Source organism: Miniopterus natalensis, chromosome 1 (genome assembly GCF_054644295.1).
Source record: "Miniopterus natalensis isolate mMinNat1 chromosome 1, mMinNat1.hap1, whole genome shotgun sequence".
In the NCBI taxonomy this organism is placed as follows: Eukaryota; Metazoa; Chordata; class Mammalia; order Chiroptera; family Miniopteridae; genus Miniopterus; species Miniopterus natalensis.
The window spans coordinates 10,535,663-10,558,767 of record NC_142081.1 but is presented as its reverse complement, the minus strand read 5'-3'; the positions used below and the strand labels follow the sequence as shown (position 1 = coordinate 10,558,767).

The 23,105-nt window shown below is 46.3% G+C and overlaps 1 protein-coding gene across 3 annotated transcripts in view; it reads right to left on the bottom strand.

The window, feature by feature from the left end:
• Positions 1-9,978: 9,978 nt before the first annotated feature.
• The window catches only part of EFCAB11 (EF-hand calcium binding domain 11), a 107,916-nt gene continuing 94,789 nt past the window's right edge, over positions 9,979-23,105 (bottom strand). Inside the window, exon 6 of one of the 3 annotated variants that reach the window (XM_087818620.1) lies at positions 9,979-10,182. In XM_087818620.1, the coding sequence (XP_087674746.1) occupies positions 10,101-10,182 (82 nt within the window). In that variant the 3' untranslated portion in view covers positions 9,979-10,100. Of the gene's footprint in view, positions 10,183-15,463; positions 15,653-23,105 lie in introns of those variants that run through there. The other 2 variants (XM_087818619.1, XM_087818624.1) reach the window with 2 other exon arrangements.

Sequence of the window (23,105 nt, the reverse complement as noted above, 5' to 3'; positions counted from 1 at the left end):
TAAGAAAAAGGGTGGTAGGGACCTCAGAGTCTCCGGTATCTTTCTGTCTTGCTGCTCTGCTCTTGTCATGTACAGTTTAAGTCGACGGCCTCCATGCTCAGGTTCCAGCTGGAAGTGGAAAGAACACATGAAACAGGGCACAGCTGGTGTCTGACGGCCGAGCTCTGGGGCAGGCACAACCGCTTGCCTTCGTAGTCACGTGGACAGTCACTAGTGACATGGCCACATCTAACTGCAGGGGAGTCTGGGACATGTAGTCTGTCCGGGCAGCTGTGTGTCTAGCCACGACTCTCTTTCTGAAGGAAAGAACAGATGTTGGTGCACAACTGTCGGTCTAATTTACACCTGGTGTTTGCAGGTTAAAACAAGTGAAATACCGAGTCCAGTTTAAATGTGTATGAGGCTGGAGCGAGGTGAGCAAAAGCCTCTTCATCGGTAGAAAGTGAGCAGAGCTCCGCATGGTCTACTGAGGAGGTTGTGTGCTCTGTCAACTTAGGTAAGCTGGAACATTACCTAGAGTTCCCTTCCCTGCAGGGTTCCAAGTTAGGGTTGGCCACGAGAGAAATTATCATGATCAGAAGGTGGCAGGGAAGTGGCAGCCTTTACCCTCTGAAGGTCGGTGCAGGGCACGGTGCATGACTGAGGCTCCCATGCATGGCCACAGCTCCCCTGCATGGCCGCAGCTCCTGTGCATGGCCGCAGCTCCTATGCATGGCCGCAGCTCCCGTGCATGGCCACAGCTCCCGTGCATGGCCGCAGCCCCCGTGCATGGCCGCAGCTCCCGTGCATGGCCGCAGCTCCCGTGCATCACTGCTCATCACCGGCGGATCACCTCACGTGGGCAGCAGCCCGCAGCTCCTCAGCAAATGCCCGATCTCTTCCCCAGCTCCTTGGCGAAGGGCGCCGGCAATTCCTGTGGGAGACAGACATGGAGTCCGGCTGATGTCACAGGTCCCGGACTTCCTTTACTTTAACCTCAGGCTTTCTCAGCCTCTGCACTGTTGCTGTTCTGAGTGAGATAATTCTTTGTTGTGTGGGGCTGTCCTGTGCATTGTGGGACATTTAGCAGCATCCCTGGCCTCTATTCTCTAAATACCAGCAGCAACCCTCACCCCAGTGTGACAAGCCAAACTCTTTCTAGGTGTCTTCTTGGGAGCAAAACCCTGGGTGAGAACCACTGCCTTCACAGCCAGCTTTTCTTCCCAATTGTTGGCCTGTGACCGACAGAATCTTCAGGCCCACGGCACGCAGAGGCCTGCGCAGGCCTGCTGAGACCTCACCACCAGCTCCCACGGTCACACGAAGTCTAACCCCATGTTCCTCACAGTGGTTCTGCTCAGGAATGCGTTCCATGGGCCCGAGACACCGCCCTCATGGGCCCGGCCCCTTCCTTCATTAAACAAAAAAATTGATATTTTAAAGCTATTTTGGTACAAAAACAAATATTATCTAGGCTGGGTTCATTATTTTATATTCATTATTACACTCATGTTAATGAAAAGTTAAGCTTTTGGGGCCCCTACAAGAATGGGGAGCTCTGGGCATTGTGTCAAATGGAGAAGTTGGCCCTGGACCTGCTTCTCTCCTGCCCCCCTGGCTCTCAGGTGCCTCACTTCACACATTATCTTTGTAATCAGGACACAACCACAGGCAGCAATGATTTGCTTCTTTCAAGACCAACCTGAGTTTAAGGGGATAACTCCAAGTCCTTGATGCTGCACTCGGGGGAAGCAGAGCAGATTTGGCCGAAGACCCTCCAAGCATCTGCTTTTTAGTCTACTAGCTGGGTCAATAGGAATGATAGTTACTATTTAGGGAATTCAGGACAAAAGATGAGTGTGACATAAAACTCCCTTTTAAAAACACATCAAAGAAAACAAGTGTGTCTCCAGGTGAAACTGCACACATGTGTTTTCTATGTATTTTCCATTAGATTGTTAATAATCAGATATAAATCATCGAATGGAGTCAGATGGACCAATCCTGGGGTCCCTTTCCCCGCCGGTGATGGCTGTTTCGGATTAGCTTGGAGCCTGCTGCCTCCACAAACAACGGGCGTCTATGGGGCTGGGGAGGACAGGAAATTAAGCCAGCAGGCATCCTGCCTGTTATTCCCACGCTTTCCTCAAGCCATAAATCCATCGACTGCGAAAGGGGGAATATAAATTGGGCAAAGTGGGAGGAAGTTGGGATGCGGTTTTACTCCACACCTCCCTCAGCAAGTTTGTCCACAATCATCACTTTGGAATTAAAACACCTGCTTCGCATCAGGTGTTTTACAGTCGGGCACGGCCGTGGATGGTAGGAAGTTTGTATCAAACCACAGAATTCTTCCTTTAGCAAGAACTCTGCTTTTTTTCCATGGAAATATCAGGAAACCATTTTGAGCTGAACTAAAAGCGGTAGAGTTTAAGATAAATGTTATGAAAATTGCATAAAACATTATATCAAAACCCTTGGCAGTGTCAGAAAGCAAGATTTCTGACTCCAATGAGTAGCTGAAGAAGAAAATTCAATTCCATTTTTTCACTTGTCTGCCAACTTTATAGCACTTCATTTAAAATGGAATCTCTAAAGAATCAATTCAAATTAGCTTTACGGTTTCCCCCAAAAGAACCTGCTTTAAAATAAATTGAATCGGAGCATGTGACATAATAAGTGAGCATAAAATTCATGTTAACTAGTCCGAGGGAAAAACTCATAATAAGGAAACAAATAATCTCACATGACTGAGCTAAAAATAGTCTCTAGACTGTCAGTTTCAAAATTGAACAAAAATAGGGGGAGTTGTTATAATAATGATATGGCACATTTCTCCCTAATGAAATGGCCTTGAATTTTGTAATAAATTACAGAAAGAGAATCCTTTGGGCCAAAAGAAGATACTAGACATGAGTTGCTTTCATAAATGGAGTGGCAGCAATGAAAATGCCTTCCGGCTGGGGCTGAGCGGCTACTCTACGTGGTGGCTTCAGCCTTGAAGACGGGGGAGCTGGGGCGAGCAACATTTAGAGGGTGACCCGTCGTACTCTACTGCCCCATTTAGAAAGCAGCTTTTGCTTCTGTAGTTGCTTTATTTTGATCAGGGGTATATATCATAAATATATATATATTTTTTAGATATATCTTTATTGATTTCAGAGAGAGGAAAGGAGAGGGAGAGACAAAGAGAGATGGAAACATCAATGATGAGTCATTGATTGGCCGCCTCCTGCACGCCCCGGACTGGGGATCAAGCCTAGAAACCCGGGTATGTGCCCTGACCGAGAATCGAACCCCCATCGCCTGGATCTTAGGTCGACGCTCAACAGCTGAGCCACGCCTGGCCAGGCAATCATAAATATTTTTAAAGATCTCTGTATAAAGTTTATTAGGACTCTAAAGTTCCTTGAGGACAGAGGCAATATCTTATTTGAGTTGATAAACACACCATACTTCTCACAGCTCCTGATATATAGAACAAATCCCATGTATGTTTGAAGGAGAAACACAAGAATGAATGAATGAATGAATGAATGAATGAATGAATGAATGAATGAATGGTTTAAATCAGATTAAGCTTAAAATTTAAAATTATACCTTTTAAAAAACTCACAGTTGAATTGGGAAATATGCTATAAATTTAACTGAGGAGGAAATGGTTGAATTGTGGTGATATTTTTTCACTCTCCACTGAAGTTAAGAAACAAATAACTTGGTTTATCATTGGGGAAGCCTTGCTAGAGATTTCTTAAGGCCCTGCCTGAAAGTAACAATATAGTTTACCCTAATGCGACCCAGTGTCTTAGAATTTAGCTAGGTCTTAAAATGTGGGGTCAGCTCCCCTTTTCATAACACCCAGTTGGGCTTCCTTGCTTTTCCAATGAGCTCACTCCATTTTGCTTTGAAAAGATTGTTTATTTCCTGCCACCTTACCTATCCTTCCTTTTCTTCAATCTACCCATTCATCGGACCATCCATTTATCTGATCACCTGCCCCTCAAATAACTTAAGGATATAGTAATGAATAGTAATAATAGCTAACATTTATTGAGTGCTTATTATATGTCAAGCACGGTTATAAACATTTTATGCTAATTAACTCATTTAACTGTCCCAACAATTCTATGAAGGATGTACTATCATAATCTACACCTTACACACAAAGCACTGAGGCACAGCCAAATTAAATACCCTGCCCAAGTTCACACCCCTCGGAAGCAGGGAGGTCAACATTCAAACCCAGAGAGTGTGGCTCCGGAACCACCAGTCTGCTGGGCTAGTTAGGTAGATATGGTCTTGGCCTTCATAAGCCTCACATTCTAGTGGGAGAAAGAAAACTTAAAGAGATAATTATGTCATTTTAACTATAACAGTTGCTTTGGAGGAAAAGTAGAGGTGTTACGAGAGAGTGTGTGTAAGGGACACACAGCCTCCTGAGGAACCAGGACGGCCTGGCTGCTGAGCAAGTTGGCTGTTAGGCCCCATGCTGTGCCTCACAGCTCCTCAGCCACAAGGTCTGCCTCCCTTTGGTCTCTGCTCCTTACCACGCCCCTCCCATGCTTTGGCTCATGCCCTTCCCTCCTCTTTGTTTGGTTAGCTCTTAGCTGTCCTTTAGATCCCCACTTAATCCTCAGCAAGCCCACCCTATGTCCCTGCTTGGGTATCTGACTTGCCCTCATTTATTTCTCTATCAGGTACCTCTGTTATGGCTGAATTATATGTCCCTCCAAACTCATGTTGAAGCCCTAACCCCTGGCACTCAGGAGGTGACTATATTTAGAGAAAGGGCCTTTAAAGACGTGATCATTTAAAATGAGGTCATTAGGGTGGCCCTAATCCAGTCTGACTGGTGTTCCTGAAGGAAAATTTGGACACAGACGCGCACACACTGAGTTGACATGTGAGGAAGCCACGAGAAGGTGGTCGTTGCCACCCAAGAAGAAAGGCTTCAGATGAAACTAAATCTGCTTACACCTTGATCTTGGACTTCCAGCCTTCAGAATTGTAAGAAAACACAGTTCTGTTGTTTAGTTCGCCCAGTCCGTGGCATTTTGTTATGACAACCAGAGCAGACCTCCTCCTTCATAGAACATGTCATAGTCGCAGCTGAACTTTCATTTCATTATTTAATTGCTGTCTCCCTGAGAAGAAGGCAAGCTTTGTAAGAACAGGAATTGGGTTGGGTTTTGCTCACCACGGTATCACCAGAGCCTGGCGAAGTGCCTGGTGTGTAGTAGGTGTTCATTAAATAATTGCTGCATGAATGAATAAAACATCTGAGTGAATGGATGAGCACATGCGTGAAAGAAACAGTAATTACACAGTGGTTTTGCCTCTGGGAAGATTTACTTGTGGCATGGGTTGCATCTGGAAGCAAGGTCACCTTGTATTGGCTAATATGGGTATTAACATGCATTTATGTAGCTTCACTAGATACTGCAAATTCCTGGAATTGCAAGTTTTTAGTCCCTCAGAGAAACACTATTCAGTGAAATTTAATCTTGTGGATTTTATTTTTAAAGAGGCAAATATCTCTCTCTAGAGTAAAAAAAAAAAAAAAAAAGATAATTTTAAGAGACATAAATCCAACATCCTTGCAATTGGAAGAAAATATATTGTTTGTAGCAAACCACATTGATTAAGGTCATGCTTGATTTTCGTTTGGAAAATGTCCTTTCTGGTTTCCATGGGGGCCCATGACACAGTGAGGACTGAGGGAAAGTGCCACACGGAGGGAGGGTGGGACACACGTGAGAATTTCTAGGTCTTCAGAGGAGTCATCTTTTCTGAGAAACTCATTACTCACTTAATTATTCATTCTGTTTATTTACTGTATGGTTATTACACATAAACATGGTGCAAATCCCCAGAATCCTCACACACCAGATGCCAGTTTCCCTCCACAGTCCCAAAAGACATCGCCAAGCCATCACTGTGAGAATTAAAACAACAACAACTAAAACCCAATTAAAATTGTGCCAGCGTGTTCATTTCCAAAAGAAAAACCCTGCAAATGAACAAGCTTTTAGTCACTCCCCTGACTGCTTCTGCAAAAGAACAAACACAAAAAAACCCTTAAACTAAAGCTGGCATAGAATTAGTATTTAAGTCACAGCTTCCATCTACGTCCTCTCTGCACAGAAAGGGGATTGGCTAAGTCAACTCAGTCTCACTTCTCATTTCAAAATCCAGTGACTGAAGAAATCATTTTGCTTTTCTGAATGTTGAGGTGTCTGGCCAAGCCCGGTGATGGCAGAAGGGGAAGCCAAGATGGAGACACGATTGTTGGGGTCTTGGGGTCTGTGGGTGACACCTCTTCCTCCTAATGACCCGGGGGGAGGGGGCCGGGTGCACCTCGCCCACCTGAGTAGATGTCTTTCTGCTGTTCCAGGGTCCCCCTCTGGCTGTCACGTTACATTTAGTCGTCATGTGTCCTTAGGCTCCTCTTGGCTGTGACAGTTTCTCAGACGTTTGCTGTGTTTGATGGCCTGGGCCGTTTTGAGGAAGACTGGTCAGGTATTTTGTAAAATGTCTCTGAGTTGGGATTTACCTGATGTTTTTCTCTGCTTAGGCTGGGACTGTTGGTTCTGGGGAGGAAACCCAGAGAGGTCGTTTCATTTTCATTACCCACATAAGGGTACGTAGTATCAGTCTGAGTGATCCCTGTTGCTACTGGCCTGGATCACCTGGCTGAGGTGGTGACGGTCAGGTGTTCTCGCTGGACTCTGTCCCACCCTTCTACACAGTACTGCTGGGAAGGTCACTGTACTCAGGCCACACTGAAGGGTGGCGAGCTCTGCGTCCTGTCTTTGAGGGCAGGGTACCTAGGTAAGTGATTTGGAATTCTTCTGTAGGTTGAGATCAGTCTCTATTCTACCATTTATTTAGTTATTCAATGATTTATCTGACTCAATATGGACTCATAGATACTCATTTTATACTTTGGGTTATAATCCAATATTCGTTTATTTTGTCGCTCAGATTGTTCCAGCTTTGGCCACCAGGAGCTCTTTCTGTGGGTTCTTGTGTCCTACCAACATAGGGTTTTTGTGTGCATGTTGTTGTTTGTTGTTGTTGTTTTGTTTTTTGTTGTTTGTTTTTTAAGCACGTCCTCACTTCCTGGCACTACAAGATGCTCCAGGTTCAAAAACAAAAACAATAAAACAGGTTTGGGGCTGAGCAGAGGTCAAGACTAAAGGAAAGTTTTGTCTGTGGAGTCATATCACAGGACCTTGGAGAATACGAGCACTTATGGATGGCTGTAGGAGAGAAAACGGGAAAAGATCACGAGCGGGAGAAAATAGGCACAGAAATCCCATAAAAGGCCAGTGTTACGGAGGCTAAAGAGAGAAGGACCCAGGAGAAGGGACAGATGTGACGGGGTCTGGCTGTGGCGAGAGGTCAGGTAGAGGCTGGGGTGCTGGAGAGGAGGGTCCGTCGTCAGTGACTTCTCAGTGTCTTCAGGAGGCTCTTTTCTTTGCTGCCCAGTAAATGTTGATGTTACCTAGGACTCTATCCTTGGCCCTATGCTCCTAACAGTTAGGATTCTCCTGGTTTCAAATAACGGAAAGCAACTCCAGCTGGCCTGAGGGGAAGGCTTTATTGGAAGGACACAGGGTTACCTCACAGGACCCAAAGGGTTACGACTGGATTTTGCACACAAGCTTTAACTAGAAGTCAAGTACCACAGGGTTTCTCCAGCTTCTTTCCTGCTCCCCTCTCGGTGTCTGTTTCATTTTCTGCTTTCATTGCAGATTAGCTATCTTGGATTTCCAGCCCACGCGGTGGAAAACATCTCCCACTCGCTCCTGAGTCATACCATTCACTCAGCCACTCAAGGAACACGGCTGTCTCACTCAGTCTCATTCCTAATGTCTTCCCACGGAAGGGAAGGAGTTGGTCAAGCTGCACAGATGCCCACCTTCGGGCCATCCGACCAACGGCACCCCAACGAGGTCATGCTGCACAGACAGGGCAGGGACTGGGAGCTGGACGTGAGCAGCTCAGGGAAATGCATACAGGGTGGGGATCTGGATTGGGCTTGGGGGGCTGATAAGGAGGGAAGGTGACATGAGCAGCTTCTCATCTCCCCTCTTTCTTTTTGGTCTGTGCTCTGAAAGCTTGGGCCCTCCTAAGCAGCAAATCCTAGGGGTGCTCTCCTTCCTGTGTCAGATGCCAGCCGTATTGTTTTCTTCTAAGAAGGAAAATAGAACAGCTGCCCAGCTCTTATCAACTTCCCAGCTCTTATCAACTTCCCCTGTGACCGGCCAGCTCTCAGTAAACCTTGGTGTGTACCAGTGGCCATGACTACACGTGTCCTCTTGGTAAACCAGGGTTGACTGTTTCAGGAACCAACCAAACCTCTTTCTGGGGGTCTTTGAACTTGGCACTGGGCAGATCCCAGGCCAGTTGCTTTCTAGAATGGTGTGAGGCTGATGGTGACTACGGCACAGAGGTGGAGTCAGGGGCACTGGTCCCAGTTATCCTGGACACCAGCTGCTCCACTGCCCTCCCTCTGTTAGGCTCCATATACTGGTCCACTACTTTCCAAGGTCAAGGGAGTTGCCCAATAGCTATTCACAGCCTGGCCTCTGACCTCTCATATCCACAGGAGAAAGCGACCCCTCCTTTTCTTTCGTCACGTTTCCGGGAGAAATGAGGTCCAAACAGTGATTGCAATAGGAGGCTTTGGTATTCTGGCGATGACTGAAATACTGGCACTTGGTGTATTACTCTAATTTTGCTATTTAAAAAATTAAAAATCAGTATCGCTTATGTATCAAGATAAGGATCAGTGATTCAATGATTCAATTTATGATGAAAATACTTGCTGAACAAAACTCTACCCAAAGTCAGAAAGGGCTTTTCATCAGCTAGAATAATTTGAACTAAAACACATATGATACTCAATCATACCATCCTGGCCCCATGAGCAGGAATAGCTTTAGATTTACAGAAAAATTTTGAAGATAGTAGAGTTCTCATACACTCCTCACCCAATTTCCCCTGTCATTAACCTTTTAAATGAGTATGACACATTAGTCACAATTAATGAGCCACTATTGGTACAATATTAACTAAAGTCCATACTTTAGTACCTAATGTCCCCTTTTATTCCAGGATCCCATCCAGAATACCAAATTACATTGAGCTCTTACGTTTCTTTAGGCTCCTCAGATTTATGACAGTTTAAGACCTTAATTTGACAAAGTTTATCTGCTAATAATTTGTGTTAGAATGATGCTTGCTTAATGGTTCTATTTTACAAATTTACATTTTTCCTTGATCTTTAAATATTTAATACTTTTATCATTTGAATTGCATTCGATATTTTCCTCATGCTGAAAATGTTAGGAATTCTGAACATGTAGAGATAAAATATTAGTATCGATGCAGGTATTGATTTAAAATAAATGCTGAGTGTCCAGTGCCCCAGTTTTTGTTGCAGGCCATCATTAAGGGCTCTGCAAATAAGCCCTTCCCCCCCGCCTTTACTCCACTCTGTTCTCCCTCTGGGTACCGCTGAGAAGGCTCCCTAGTGTCAGCCCAGTCTGGTGCCTGTCTTGCACAGCCAGTGACCTGGGGCCATTTTTCAATGATACTTTTGGCTCTGGCTACATTATCTTAGAGAAGTCTTAAGGTTTTGTATTCCAACGCCTTGCTCAGCTTGCAGTACAGGTAGGTGCTATTATTTGTTCAACCAAGTTGAAGGCATGAAGGAAACTGGCCCATTGGCGGGAAAAAGTGACTCTTCTCCTGAAGTCAGGAATTGATAAGAATCAGGGAGCTCAGCTGGGTGGCAAGAACCAGTAGAGGAGTGGAGCATCCCGGCCTGCAGAGTGGGGGTTGAGAGAGAAGCAGAGGGGTTGGGGACCTCCCCCGTGGCAGAGCCACAGCAGCAGCCTGGCTCAGTGCTGCCAGGCACATGGATGGAAGGAAACTACCTGTAATGACCACCTCTAGGATTTTGAGACGCAGCAATTATCAGCATCTGAAAACCGTGATAAGAGTTTAATCGTGAGTATGTAGCACTCCATTATTGGTAGAGTGAATGTTGACATTTAAATACATGGCAATCTATTGGTCTCTCTGGAAGTTGCTGAAAGCAATTCACACCGTTAGGTTGATTTCTGCCCATAGTTCATGGCATATTCGAAGTCTTTAAAGCTGACGAGGCCATCTGAGTCTTGATCTACTTCCCTAGAAAATGAAACAAGAAGTTACTTACAGGTTATTTTCATTACACTTATGCATCAGGTGCACATCAGAATATTTCTTTGCATGTTTATGGGAGAGGCACATATGTATCTACTTGAAGGCTAAGGATGATGCCTACTTTTTTCCTTACATTGGTAAGTGGGAAGGAAAGAGAAAGGTATTTACTAAAACCCGCTGAAATAACATATTCAACACATTTAAAGGAATGAAGTCAATGCACAGGTTAAGTAAGAAAAGCAAGAAGGACGATTTTTCTAGTCATTTTGCAAATTCTTTTTGTGAGATATCAATAAATACATATGCATTACCCAACAGGAATGGGGGATAAACCAGTAAGGGGGTCAGAACACTCTGGGCATGGTAATCACGGGACCAGTGACTGACACCCTGCACCACACCAGTGGCCTTTACATTCCGTCTCCCACTGGTTCTGTGCACTGATGCTAGGATGGGCCCTCCTACGGATAGAAACATTGAGCTTAAAGAGGGTAAGTAGTTTCACAAGATCACACTGCTGGTGAGTGGCAGGCTTGGAAATCAAATCAGGATCATTAAATTCCAAAACCAGGGCTCTGTACTCTCTCTATTGCACGGTGCCTCCCTGCGTAAATAGGACGTTCAGGAGAGAAAGGATTGTACTGCGATTTCCATGTGGCTAAGGCCAGCTCCTGAAGTTCTCACTGGCTCCATTCGTGGCCTTGTAGGCTCTGTTAAACCCTCACAAACTCCCCATCAACTTCTCTGACTCCTATAAAGAGAGGTGAAGATGGGAGCCTCTGGCTGGTCGGCTGAGGGTGTGGGTGCCTTAGTGGGGTTGGCCCAGAACCCCTGAGACAGGACCATTGCCACCCCAACAGAGAGCAGAGAAATGGCACCCACGCAGGCAGAATACCACATGTCAGAAGGACATAATTACGGCCGAAGCCACACATTCAGCCATACTAGTAAAAGTAATGTTTATTTGAAAAGAATGTTTGAAAGGATAACTGATGAGTAGCGGTCACAATTCCTCTTTGGGGGGCATTCTAAAACAACGCTTTACATGCCTTATGCAAATTATATCCTGTTGAAACAACAAACGGTTTCAACCATGACACAGAGCTTCTTAAAACAAAGACTGGCCCACATAACAGAGCCACTAATCACTGTAATAGTTTTAAAGCAGGCTTTTAAAATATTGAATTCTAAAATCAACTTTCTGAATATTTCATGCCAAAGTCTCTGAAGTCTGTAATGGTTCTGAATGGAGCGATGATAATTTTTCATTCTTTTGAAGCAGAGAAAAATCCCCACTTCTCTGCCCCAGGGCACAACCATGTTGCAGTGTGTTAGTGTAAAATGATTGCCGAGTGCGGAGGCCATTATTCCAGTTACTTCTCTAGGTGAAATATACACGACGATTTCATGCTATACAGGACCAAACGCAGGATGTCAGATCCCTTCTAAGGGATTAGAAATAATCAGAATCACATGTTACTGACTACAGAACAGAAACCATGCCTTTTATTAAATTAGATAACTGGAGATCCTTAATATTGCCTAAGTACCCCCCCCCCCCCCGAGGAATTGGATGAGATAAACGGCCTTTTTTCTTTCCGCTCTGAACTGGTATGGTTGACGTCTGCGTATCAGAGGGTGACTTAAGTGGGTAACAAAGAAAAGTGATGTTTAGAATAAATGGCTTCTGGTGATATTTTTCGGTCTTTTTTCACGTATGGAGGCGCGCGTGCTGTAGGAAAGGGGACCCTCTGCCTGCCTTTCTCAGCAAGCAGCCTTCGCCGGAATTGCACTCACTGCCTGTCCTCCCTGCCGCCTTTGCCGGGCCTCTCATCCTAACAAGGCCGGTGCGGCGCGAGGGGCTGACAGGACGGGCTCTGCACAGGCCTGGGTGGCACGTCATTCGGTGAATGGAGGGACGCCGCGTTTATGTTTAGCAGGAGACACGGTACAACACTCTCTCCCCCAGGTTTCTTCCTCATCGCACCTATGCTTGAGCAGATCTGGTTGCTTCGAGGAGCGTGAAGAGGAAATCGCATCTGAGAGCTATAATTTTAAAAGCTGAGATAGACCGCTGTTCACGGCAGACGGAATTATTCCGAAGAGGGCAGGCTTCACGGAGCCCACACACCCGGCGCCCTGCAAACCAGGAGCGGGTGCGGCTGGCGGGCAGGGTGAGGGGCCAGCCGAGGAGCAGGTGCGGCTGGAGGGCAGGGTGAGGGGCCAGCCGAGGAGCAGGTGCGGCTGGAGGGCAGGGTGAGGGGCGAGCCAGGAGCAGGTGCAGTTGGCGGGCAGGGTGAGGGGCGACCCAGGAGCAGGTGCGGCTGGCGGGCAGGGTGAGGGTGAGGGCGAGCCAGGAGCAGGTGCGGCTGGCGGGCAGGGTGAGGGGCCAGCCGAGGAGCAGGTGCGAACCAGGAGGGGCAAGCCAAGGAGCAGGTGCGGCTGGCGGGCAGGGTGAGGGCGAGCCAGGAGCAGGTGCAGTTGGCGGGCAGGGTGAGGGCGAGCCAGGAGCAGGTGCAGTTGGCGGGCAGGGTGAGGGCGAACCACGAGCAGGTGCAGTTGGTGGGCAGGGTGAGGGGCAATCCAGGAGCAGGTGCGGCTGGCGGGCAGGGCGAGGGCGAGCCAGGAGCAGGTGCGGCTGGCGGGCAGGGCGAGGGCGAGCCAGGAGCAGGTGCGGCTGGCGGGCAGGGTGAGGGCGAGCCAGGAGCAGGTGCGGCTGGCGGGCAGGGTGAGGGGCGATCCAGGAGCAGGTACAGTGGCGGGCAGAGTTAGGGGCGAGCCGAGGAGATGAAAACGTCGCGATGTAAAGAAGTTGTACTATTTCTGTTCGCAGCATTCGGCCCTAAAGGGAGTTTACTCCGGTTATGAAACGAGAGTATGCTGTCTGGTGTCACCAACATGCGTTCAGCATGAAACCAGTCCGACGCCCGTCACCCGGATTAGAAATAAACCCTAGGGTGGCGAGAACCTTCTCTCATTCGCTGCTGTGCCCCACTTGGCGCAGAGCAGGCAATGGGCCTTTGCAGAGTGGCTGGGCTGTGGAAGGAACGAGCACAGCAGACTGGGCGGGGAAACGGCGGGCACCACGGCGGAGTACGTACCGCCCTCCGGGAGGGACGGGGGATGAGAGCGGGGACGTCGCCACTGCTGCTATGGAGCCCAGTACCGAGCCAGAGAAATCACACACTGGAGATGCCCCTGGGACCCGTCGCCCAGGGCCCGCAGCACTGTCGGTTCCGGCCTCCATGCCCGCCGCGTTTTACAACAGGGACGCGGTACGAGACCGAGTGAGGGGTGAGCTCTGGGACGAGGCTGCGGCGGGGCGCTGGACGGGGGCCTTTGCGTGGCAGGCTGGACAGGGCAGGGGCACGGGGCAGGAGCTGGACGCCAAGGCAGGGCGCGGCGGGCTACCTGCGGGGGAGCCCGGGCGCTTCAATCGGCCCGGGGCTGCTCTCGCGCCAGCGCGTGGACAGAGACACGGTGGCCCTTACACAGCACAGTGTTGGGGCGCTGACCCCCACGCAGTCAAAACTAGCCTGACTCCCCCAAAACTTAACTACTAATAGCCTCCAACTGACAGGAAGCTTTACTGATACCACAGACAGTCCATTAACACAGATTTTGCATGTTACATGTATTATATATGGTATTCTTAGAATAAAGTAAGCGAGAGAAGAGAAAATGCTATTAAGAAAATCACAAGAAAGAGAAATTACATTTACAGTATTTATTGAAAATAATCCGTGTAAGTGGACTCCTCCAGTTCAAACCGGTGTCGTTCGGTTCGTATCCACCGTAGACATATAAACAAGCTTATGTTTCAAAGCTGGTTTTTCAGAGGAGTTAACAAAGCTTATACAGATGTGCAGGAGAATATAAATTGTTACTGATAATAACTGCTTTTAGGAATGTAGGTCCAGTTACCTGAAAGACTTTCTGGTTTGCTTGCTGTTGAAAAGCAAAAGACCCAGAATTGGTTTTGGGAGTAGGGACGCCAGAGAGCTGAATGCTCTGCGTAGGTCAGTATGACAACCGAGGACCGCTGGCAGAGGGGGTGGCAAGGAGGACAAGGGAGGGTGCAGGGAGAGGCGGCTGAGAGATGCAGGGGGAGGCTGGGATCCCAAACAAGCAGAGCTCGCCCAGGAAAAATTCCCCAGTGGCGCAGTGATCAGAAGTCCTTGCGTAACTGCCACGTTTGCTGTGTGCTTCAAGGTTGTTTGTATTACTTGGTATAACCTCTCTCTTTCTTCGCCAAGGGGTGCAAAGGGCACATACTCTAAGGGAGGGGGCGTGTTTGGGGTGTCTGTGTTGAGTTAGGTGATGAGTTTGGTCTGAGCAGGTGCAAGAGCAGCAAGTGGGGAATGGTTAAGACGATCTATCAACCGAATGAATTCAGAGAGATAAAAACTCAGATCCATAAGCCATCCAGAGCTTTGCAAAAAATCTTAGGGGGTGCTTTAAAATCCTACAGGCTGTGGAATAGGGGTTCCTGGCAATACTATCTAGACTTGGAGGTGTAGAAAGACCTCAGATGACACTGGGTCTCATGGAGAATTTCAGGCAGGGCTAGACTCAGCCTATTCTGCTGAGTTCCGACAGTTTTCATGCCTGCTAAAATGCATTTTCTGACTCATCATGTAAGTGGTTATAATTACTTTCATCGGCATGAGCCTTAGCATTTGCCTCTTTTACATCCTGATTTGTTAGGCAAGATTCTGTTCTGTCCCTTTTTATGATGCTGTGTGAACTTCAACAGCCCAGATTAGATGGGCTCCTGTGACCTAGAGGCTCTGGGCCCACCCTGAAGGAGACAGTTTCACACCACAAATCTTTCATTAAGCCATAATGTTGCTCTAATACACTCTGAAGAGAAACATAAGTTGTTGCTTTTTTAATTTAAAAAATATGTAAATAGCCGAGCTGGCATGGCTCAGTGGTTGAGCACCGACCTAGGATCCAAGAGATCTCGGTTCGATTCCCGGTCAGGGCACATGCCTGGGTTGCGGGCTCCATCCCCAGTCAGGGTCGTGCAGAAGGCAGCCGATCAATGACTCTCTCATCATTGGTGTTTCTGCCTCTGTCCCTCTCCCTTCCTCTCTCTGAAATCAAGAGATATATTTTTAAAAATAAAAAAATAAAAATATGTAAATAGTGAATGTTGCCCAAAACGTGTTTTTTGGTACAAAAATATTTCACAAACAATAGTGTGGTGAAGGCCTGGGGGGAGGGGGGGGGATGTAGGGGGGAGGGGCCAGTGTGGGGGGGATTCTGTAATACTTTCAACAATAAAGATAAATTTTAAAAAATATTTACATCGTAACAATCTCTTGTAATGTTCTGAAAGTAGTTATTCCTTGGAAAATACTTTTTGCTGTAAAATAAGATGAGAGAGTACCCCATGGCCAACTCTCCAGAGCCAGGTTTCACACTGGAATAGTCGCTTTTGCTCAAGTTACTGAAAAGAAAAGAAAAGAAAAGAAAAGAAAAGAAAAGAAAAGAAAAGAAAAGAAAAGAAAAGAAAAGAAAAGAAAAGAAAAGAAAAGAGGAAATGGTTGGATTTCATTACAGTGAAACAATGAAATATTCTCTATACAAATGATATAAAGACTATAAAAGTGACATTTTTCAGTGGAAACAGAACACAAACTAGTACATATAATTGTAGTCTTATAACATCTATATTTTTTTGGGTAAAAGTTGAAGGTTACACTCTCAACAGAAACTTTGTCTCATGAGTAATGTCTTAAAATATTCTTTAACACTGATATCTTTTTCAACTAAAGGAATACTTTTTTTCTTTTTATTCTGAATTTTCTAAACAAGTGACCTTATTTCTCAAGTATGAATCCTCAATAGCCAGAGCAGGGTTTTGCAACCTCAGCTGTTTGGGGCTAGATAACTCCTCCTTGAGGGGCTGTCCTGTACACTGGAGGACGTGCAGCTGTGTCCCTGGTTTCTACCCACTAGGTGCTGGTAGTACCCTCCCCCCTCTCCAGTTGTGACAGCCAGAATTGCCTCTAAACATTGCCAAGTGTCCCCTGGGGGACAAAAATCATCCCTGGTTGAAAACCACTGAGCTAGGCCCTGGCCGGGTAGCTCAGTTGGTCACAGCATCACCCCAATACCCCAAGGTTGTAGGTTTGATCCCCAATCAGGGCACATACAAGAATCAGCCAATGATGCATAAATAAGAGGAACAACAATTCGATGTTTCTCTCTCTCTAAGTCAAGAAAGGAAAAAAAAGAAAAAAATAGGAAAGAAAGCCACTGAGCTACAGGAACCAAAGTTGGAGACAATTCTTTGGAACATCCAGCTACATGTGCACTTACTATAATAATTGCTTTAAAGATTGTTTTTTTAACAAATGATTTCAGGGGCAGCTGCGGCTTACGTGTTCCTGGGACGGATTATGCAGATAACTGCCCACCACCACTAAGGTTTTGAATGGAGCCCAGAGAAGACCCCACTGGGAGGCCAGCTCCTGGTGGCAGCAACAGAGCCAATGACGGGCGCATGTATCTATGTTCCCAGCAAAGACACTGACAGACAGCAATTACTGTGAGTCACTGTGACAGTCACACAGGGCTTTGAAAGTTGACGCCGTATTGATTCACCTGAAGCACAAATGAGAAACTTAATGTGGATACAAAGATTTCAGTGAGAAAAGTTTCCTTAGTGGAATTTGCGGGGTGGGGAAAAGGGAGAGAGAAGCTCCTTCTCTTTGATTCTTTGCAGAATAGTTTAAACTCAAGTCAAAACTGCCATTACATTAGGGACAAAGCTGTCGTGCTGACTGAACAGGGAGGGTAAAAATCACCCTCTAAGTGGGGAGCCCCTGCTGGGGAAGAGAGGACTCGCCAGCTGAAGACGCGATGATGACGGCTTCTCCAGAGAGCAGCCTCCTCGGGAGCAACCCGCTGGTGCCTCCCACCCCGTCCTTGCCTCTTTGCTGATGAGAGTTCTGCAGGCTCTACTCACTTCAGTTTATTAATTTTACCTTTTTAAAGACATGTGTTAGGCTACTGAGACATGCAGGAAAGACAAAGGAGATGTGGAGATGATTTCCGGTCTTTTCTGGGCCCCTAGGTTCGGAGTGTGTTGGACTCCTTTGGTGCCCCACCTCTCACGGACTCCAGCCACTGCTGGAGCCCCTCTCTCACCCTGCACCAAGGGCCTCTGGGCCTCTTGCTGTTGGCCTGGGGCTGCTCTAATACCCGGGTGTGGCCCTCACACAGATCAGAAAGATCTGGAAGTATGGAAAAAGAAGGACTTAGTCCCACAGGCAACCCTTGACCAAGGAGGGAACGGGCGCCAATGGATTAACGCTCTGGCCCTCACTCAGGCAGACAACTCGGAGGTTGTTCTAGCAGCTCGTGGCTCTGGTGAGATTGAGATTGAGCTCCAGTGGCTCACAGAACACCAAACCGGGTACCAGGCCCTTGAGTTGGCGTCCCTCACCCTCCCTTCCACTCCTGCTCGCGAGCCCTCACCTAATGCTCTGCTTTCCAGGGGGAACCCAGGCTAAGACACAGCAGAGAGTTCATCTGAGAGATGACATTCTCATGGGGCATTTTAAACTGCCATCAGCCATAGCTTGTCACATGCTCAGATTCTCACTCAGGTGAAAGGGATCTCACTACTTGAAATGATCTATTCTCTGATCTAGAGTGTTCTTCTATTTGGAAAATGATTTTAGGGGAGCAAATTAAACATTGCCTTTAAGAAGAGCTCTGATGTTTGAAGTTCCAGGCAATTTTAATATCAGAGTTAACTGGAAAAAGATAGCAGCAGTGTTCTCTTCTCTGTCTAATATTCATGTCTTATTTAATAATATTTAGTCTGTTAACAATACATAGTGTTATTAGACTTCAAGTGTTCCTTCAGCGTGAGGACATTATATTCCTGAATATAAGAGAGTTCTTCTGTCTTTTGGATGCACAGGTACGGCCACAGACTGGCCGTGAGCAGGTGGTGGACTTGGCTATTTAGGATGAGCTATGAAGGACAAAAGGACAACCAGACCAAGAACAAAGACTGACAGAAACCAGGCAAACTTCGGCCTCATTAGGACCTGGCTCAGCCTACTAGATGCAAGACGAAGTGGACATTGTCGGTTCCTTCCCCAGCATCCACCCCCCCACCCCCCTGTGTTCTGCAGCTGCTGTGTGCCTGGTGTGGCTGGATCCCCACCCCAAGCTCCAGAAGTGGGATTTGACTGGCCTAAGCCAATCATCATAATCTCACCCTCCTTGGCTTAAGTACATAGCATCAGTACATAGCTTCCTCCCCTGGCACTACTAATTGGTAAAGAGTTGGGCCAACCATAATGAAGCCTAGGAATTTTGTTTGGAGTTGAGAAGGAAGCTCTTTCATTGGACAGCTGGGATGCAGAAGTGAGGCTTGGTATTACAACAGTCCTTTTCCTACTGTAAGGGTGCAATCTCCCCAACAGCTCTAAGATCCAATGGTGCATTGGTCCAAAAATTTATGCACATTTTTAAGTGTCAATTATCAGCCTGAGAATAGAGTTACACAGTGAGGGGAAGAGTCAGAAGAACAGCAGAGAGCTAGAGCCTAATCGAACCATGCCTGAAGGTGGAGTTGCCTGGGTTGTAAGGCTGCCTGAGATGGGTTTCCTGCTCCTTGCAAGTATCAGTGTCCTGATATACCAGGTATCCCATCTGAAATCTCTTATTAACCTTGCAGTATTTGGAACTTGGTAGACATACAGCAATACATATAACATTTTTGAAATGATGATTCCATTTTGAAAGGAACTCTAAAATAAGTCCTATTTCTCTTTAGGTGCTATTGCATGATTCTGGATTAAGTCTCTGTAGTTCTGCATTCTAAGGAAGTAATTTTCTTCCTGTATCCAAAAAAAATCTCTGTTCACAGTGCCTTAACTGTGATTATGTGCTAAAAGAGGCTATTGATGGGACCAATATGGTGTTTTCCCTAAAGAGTGACAAGATAGATTCTCTAGTCCAAGAAAAGGGAAAAAAATGGATGTGAAATACAGTCACAGCTGGCAAAAGTGATTAACCATAAATAATGACTCACTTTTTCCTATTTACTCGGTTTTAAAAATGAGGAGTCTTATTGAAAGCTAGAAATATTTTAAAAGGAGGAAGGACTGTAATTTCAGTGCGCCTGACGATTGACTACTTGCGGGCATGTGGATAAATGCAATCAACACGGGGCCCAAAGTCTCATTTCCGGCAAATGGTTTCAGGGCCCTTCTCTATCAAGTGTTTCGGCAGAGCCGCTAATAAATAGTGACGGGATCTCTTTTCTTGGTTTGATTCTCTGGAAGAGAAATTGGGATGTAAGAAAACAGCACAGATCAGACAGCTTTAAAGATAAAGAACAAAAGCCAGAGTGGACATCTTTGAACTCGTCATAGAAAGTCTAGTTCCTGTCCTTTTTGGGTGCCCGGATCTCCCACTCTGCCCCCAGGCCGTATCTGTGTAATAGGAATACCCTGAATGCGGCAGGAAGGCAGTGTGGTCCACCAGGAACTGCTGGCCGGCCGTGAGCTGCTGTCTCAGAGAGGCTGCGACCCTGGGCCAGTGTCTCAGCTGCTGTGAGTCACGGGCTCCTCACTTGTCAAGTGGAAAGACTGGGCCACAATTACTAAGATTCTATGCGGCTCTACATTCTGATGGATCTAAGCTGGATGTTATTATACAAACTAGTGGCTTTGTGCACAGAAAAATTTACAAAGCAATCCAAGTCCTGCTAGCCATTGGTAGCCTTTGAGAAGTACTTAGATCCTTTAATACTGTGGACAGTTGTAAAGAGCCATAAACATATATAAATGTAAATGCAGTGGGGAGAGGGGCTGATCCTACCTTCAACAGTGTGGAATATGAATGGAGATAAAGCCATTTCTATTTCAAATACATAATCACTTCGGCGGAGACGTCTAGTGCCATCTTGAACTTGATTATGAGATAAAAGGAATGGGACAGAGATGGCAATCATTTAATCTCTTAAGAACAGCTCTTCTGAAAAGCTTTTCACTCCACGCTCAGTAGATTTCTGGCAGGTTACGATCTGGCTAGAAAGAAAGCATACTGATGAGGAAAATGATGTTTTCAATAACACGCACTTTTACAGTACGAGCCCTTCCACAAAGGAGGCGATAAGATGAACTCCGGCCACTTGAACAGATGGAGCGCCGGCTCCGCGCACAGATGCGGCCTCTCCCCGAGCAACAAGTTCGGACGGGAGGTGCGGGAATGAGGGGAGCTTTCCAGGGTAATGCAGGGAAGGCTGCACCCTTCCAGACAAGGCAGTGAGGACCAGTGCGCCCAGAGGCTTGCGGAGCCGGAGACGGGCTGGGAGAATAAGGCTTAATGAGCCTCATTTTGCTAATGCAACAAATAGAGTTGAAGTCGAAATACGAACTGCAAACACCAAGCCATTTATCAATGCCCCGCTAATGACAGTTAGCCACTGCTTCATGGAAAGCTTGCTATTTTAAAAGCATACTTCCTCGGAGTCAGGAGACACCAATTGTCCAATAATGCTCACTTTCTCTAATAGTATGATATTTTTCAAGCGGAACATATTTTTGATGTGATAGAGGGGTTGTAGGGTTTTTGTTTGCTTATTTCTTCCTTTTTTAAGTAAATTTGATAAATTGATTCTGAAGCTCATCTGAAAAAAAAAGTCAGATGATTCAGATTTTTTAAAAAAATATATCTTTATTGATTTCAAAGAGGAAGGGAGAGGGGGAGAGAGAGACAGAAACATCAATGATGAGAGAGAATCATTGATCCGCTGCCTCCTGCTCACCCCTTGCTGGGGATCCAGCACGAAACCCAGGCATGTGCCCTGACCAGGAATCGAACCTCGATCTCCCGGATCCTAGGTCAATGCTCAACCTCTGAGCCACGCCCGGCTGGGTCAGAAGATTTTTCAAAAAATAGTAATATCAAAACAAAACCAAAATATAATGCCTGGCTAATTAAAACAGTGTGATTATGACCTGGGAATCCATGAATGAGAATAGCACCCGGGACTAGTAAATAAAGGAACTCAGCAAGGGTTAAAGGAGGCATTGCCAGTCGGTGGGGATGAAACAAAACAGGTTGGTGGGAAAAGGAGCTGGGTCATTGGCCAGCCGTTTGGGGATGGTGGTATCTGATCCCACGGTAGAGCCTGCTACAAACTCACTTCCTTCTCTTCCTGAGGCCACAGCTAAGCCTCCCTCACAATTAGACATGACTGGGGGTTGTAGCAAAGGGATGATCATAAAATAAGAACATAGAAAGATTGTCCATTGCTCCATCTAATTAAAAGCGCTCCCATTTAGAAGGAGTGTGCAGGACCCGAGAGTCACCTAGGGGCAGTGCCCTGGCCACACTCTGAAAGATGCTCTCATACTGTGTTAGAGCCTCACCAGTGACCCAAGGATCCAAGGGACTTATCCAGACAGCCTGGTTATTTGAACATTACTTGAAAATTCTATCAGGTTATGTTTTTCATTAAATGAGAATGCAGAAATTTACAAAAATTAAGATTTTTTTTTTTTACTGTTTACACTTTAGTTTTAAATAAATCATTTAGGAAAATAAGATTTTTACATCCCAGACCATTTCTCATTGATGTGCATCACTGAGCCAAGAGAAAATCTGGCCTCAGTTCAGCATAATTATAATAAATTATTTATGTTTTCATTTACAACATGCTCCCAGCATTTAAAACCTCTGGGTCTGCGGACAATGATAAACAACATACAAAAATGAATATTTCATAATGAAACAACTCCCTCCGATGATCAGAAGCACTCTATTAATAAAGGCCCACCTGTAATCTCAAAGCCACACCAAACGGAATGACCACGAGGGCTTTGAATATGAGAATTTCGGTAGAAAGAAATGAAAGTTCAGAGGCACATGGTAAGTGTTTAGAAAACTATGAAATGCACCCAGAATGTCAACACGCCGAGTTAATCAAGCCCTAGGCTATTACCAAGGGATTCCTAGTACAAGTTCAGAGGGGATATGTTAGGACTGGAACCGTAAGTTGTCTAGAAAACAAACTTGCTTTCTATCCTTGAAATAATCATTTTCCTCTGAAAAGCAATGGAAAAAATGTCCTTGAGTGAGGATTAAAAATATATAATAATAATAATAATGTTCAAGGTTCATAATGGGGGCAGGGAAAGGGGTGTACCCCCTATATGAGGTCTGACAGACTGCATGACACCCCCTGCCCCATCCTGACAGGTCTCCCCCTCCTGCCCAGCACTGAGCATTCTCCAGGCAGGGCCCCTGTGCTGGAAGCTGGAGCGGCACATGCCTTCGTGGGTGGTTGGGGAATGCGGAGGAGAATCTTCAGAGGTTTCAGCCTGAGAACAAACACGGGCCATGAGGGGTTTCAATAATGTGAAAGTCACTAGGGGACATTTGAGGTGTTGGGGGGCTCCTAGTCTTGGGGAGAAACTGTGCTCTCCCATAAATGGCCACACTAATACCAATCTCAAGGATTCAAATTGCTTCCCCATCCAGTGTGACATTTCCGGCCGATTATCTAGTCCCTGGTGCCTCCAGGCAGGGCCACATCATTGATTACCGAGCATCTCAGCCACTGAAAAAGACCTGGATCATCATTAAAGGCATTTAGTGTTGATCTGTGCTGGCTAAGTGAGTTAAAAGGTTCGTGCCCTTCTAGTAACAACTCCAAGAGGCTATTTCAGGATATTTATTAAACAAGTTAAGTATTTACATTATGCCCAAGCACAGAGGCACAGCCACTGAATGCATACGGAGGTGAGACCTGAGAATTTATGTTGGGAGAGCACTGCTTTTTCAGTTTCCTAGGGTGGGTGCTGAGGACTCACGAATGCTCGGGAACGAGTCTGAGGTGGGCAGGTGTCGACTGTGTCCTGACGAGC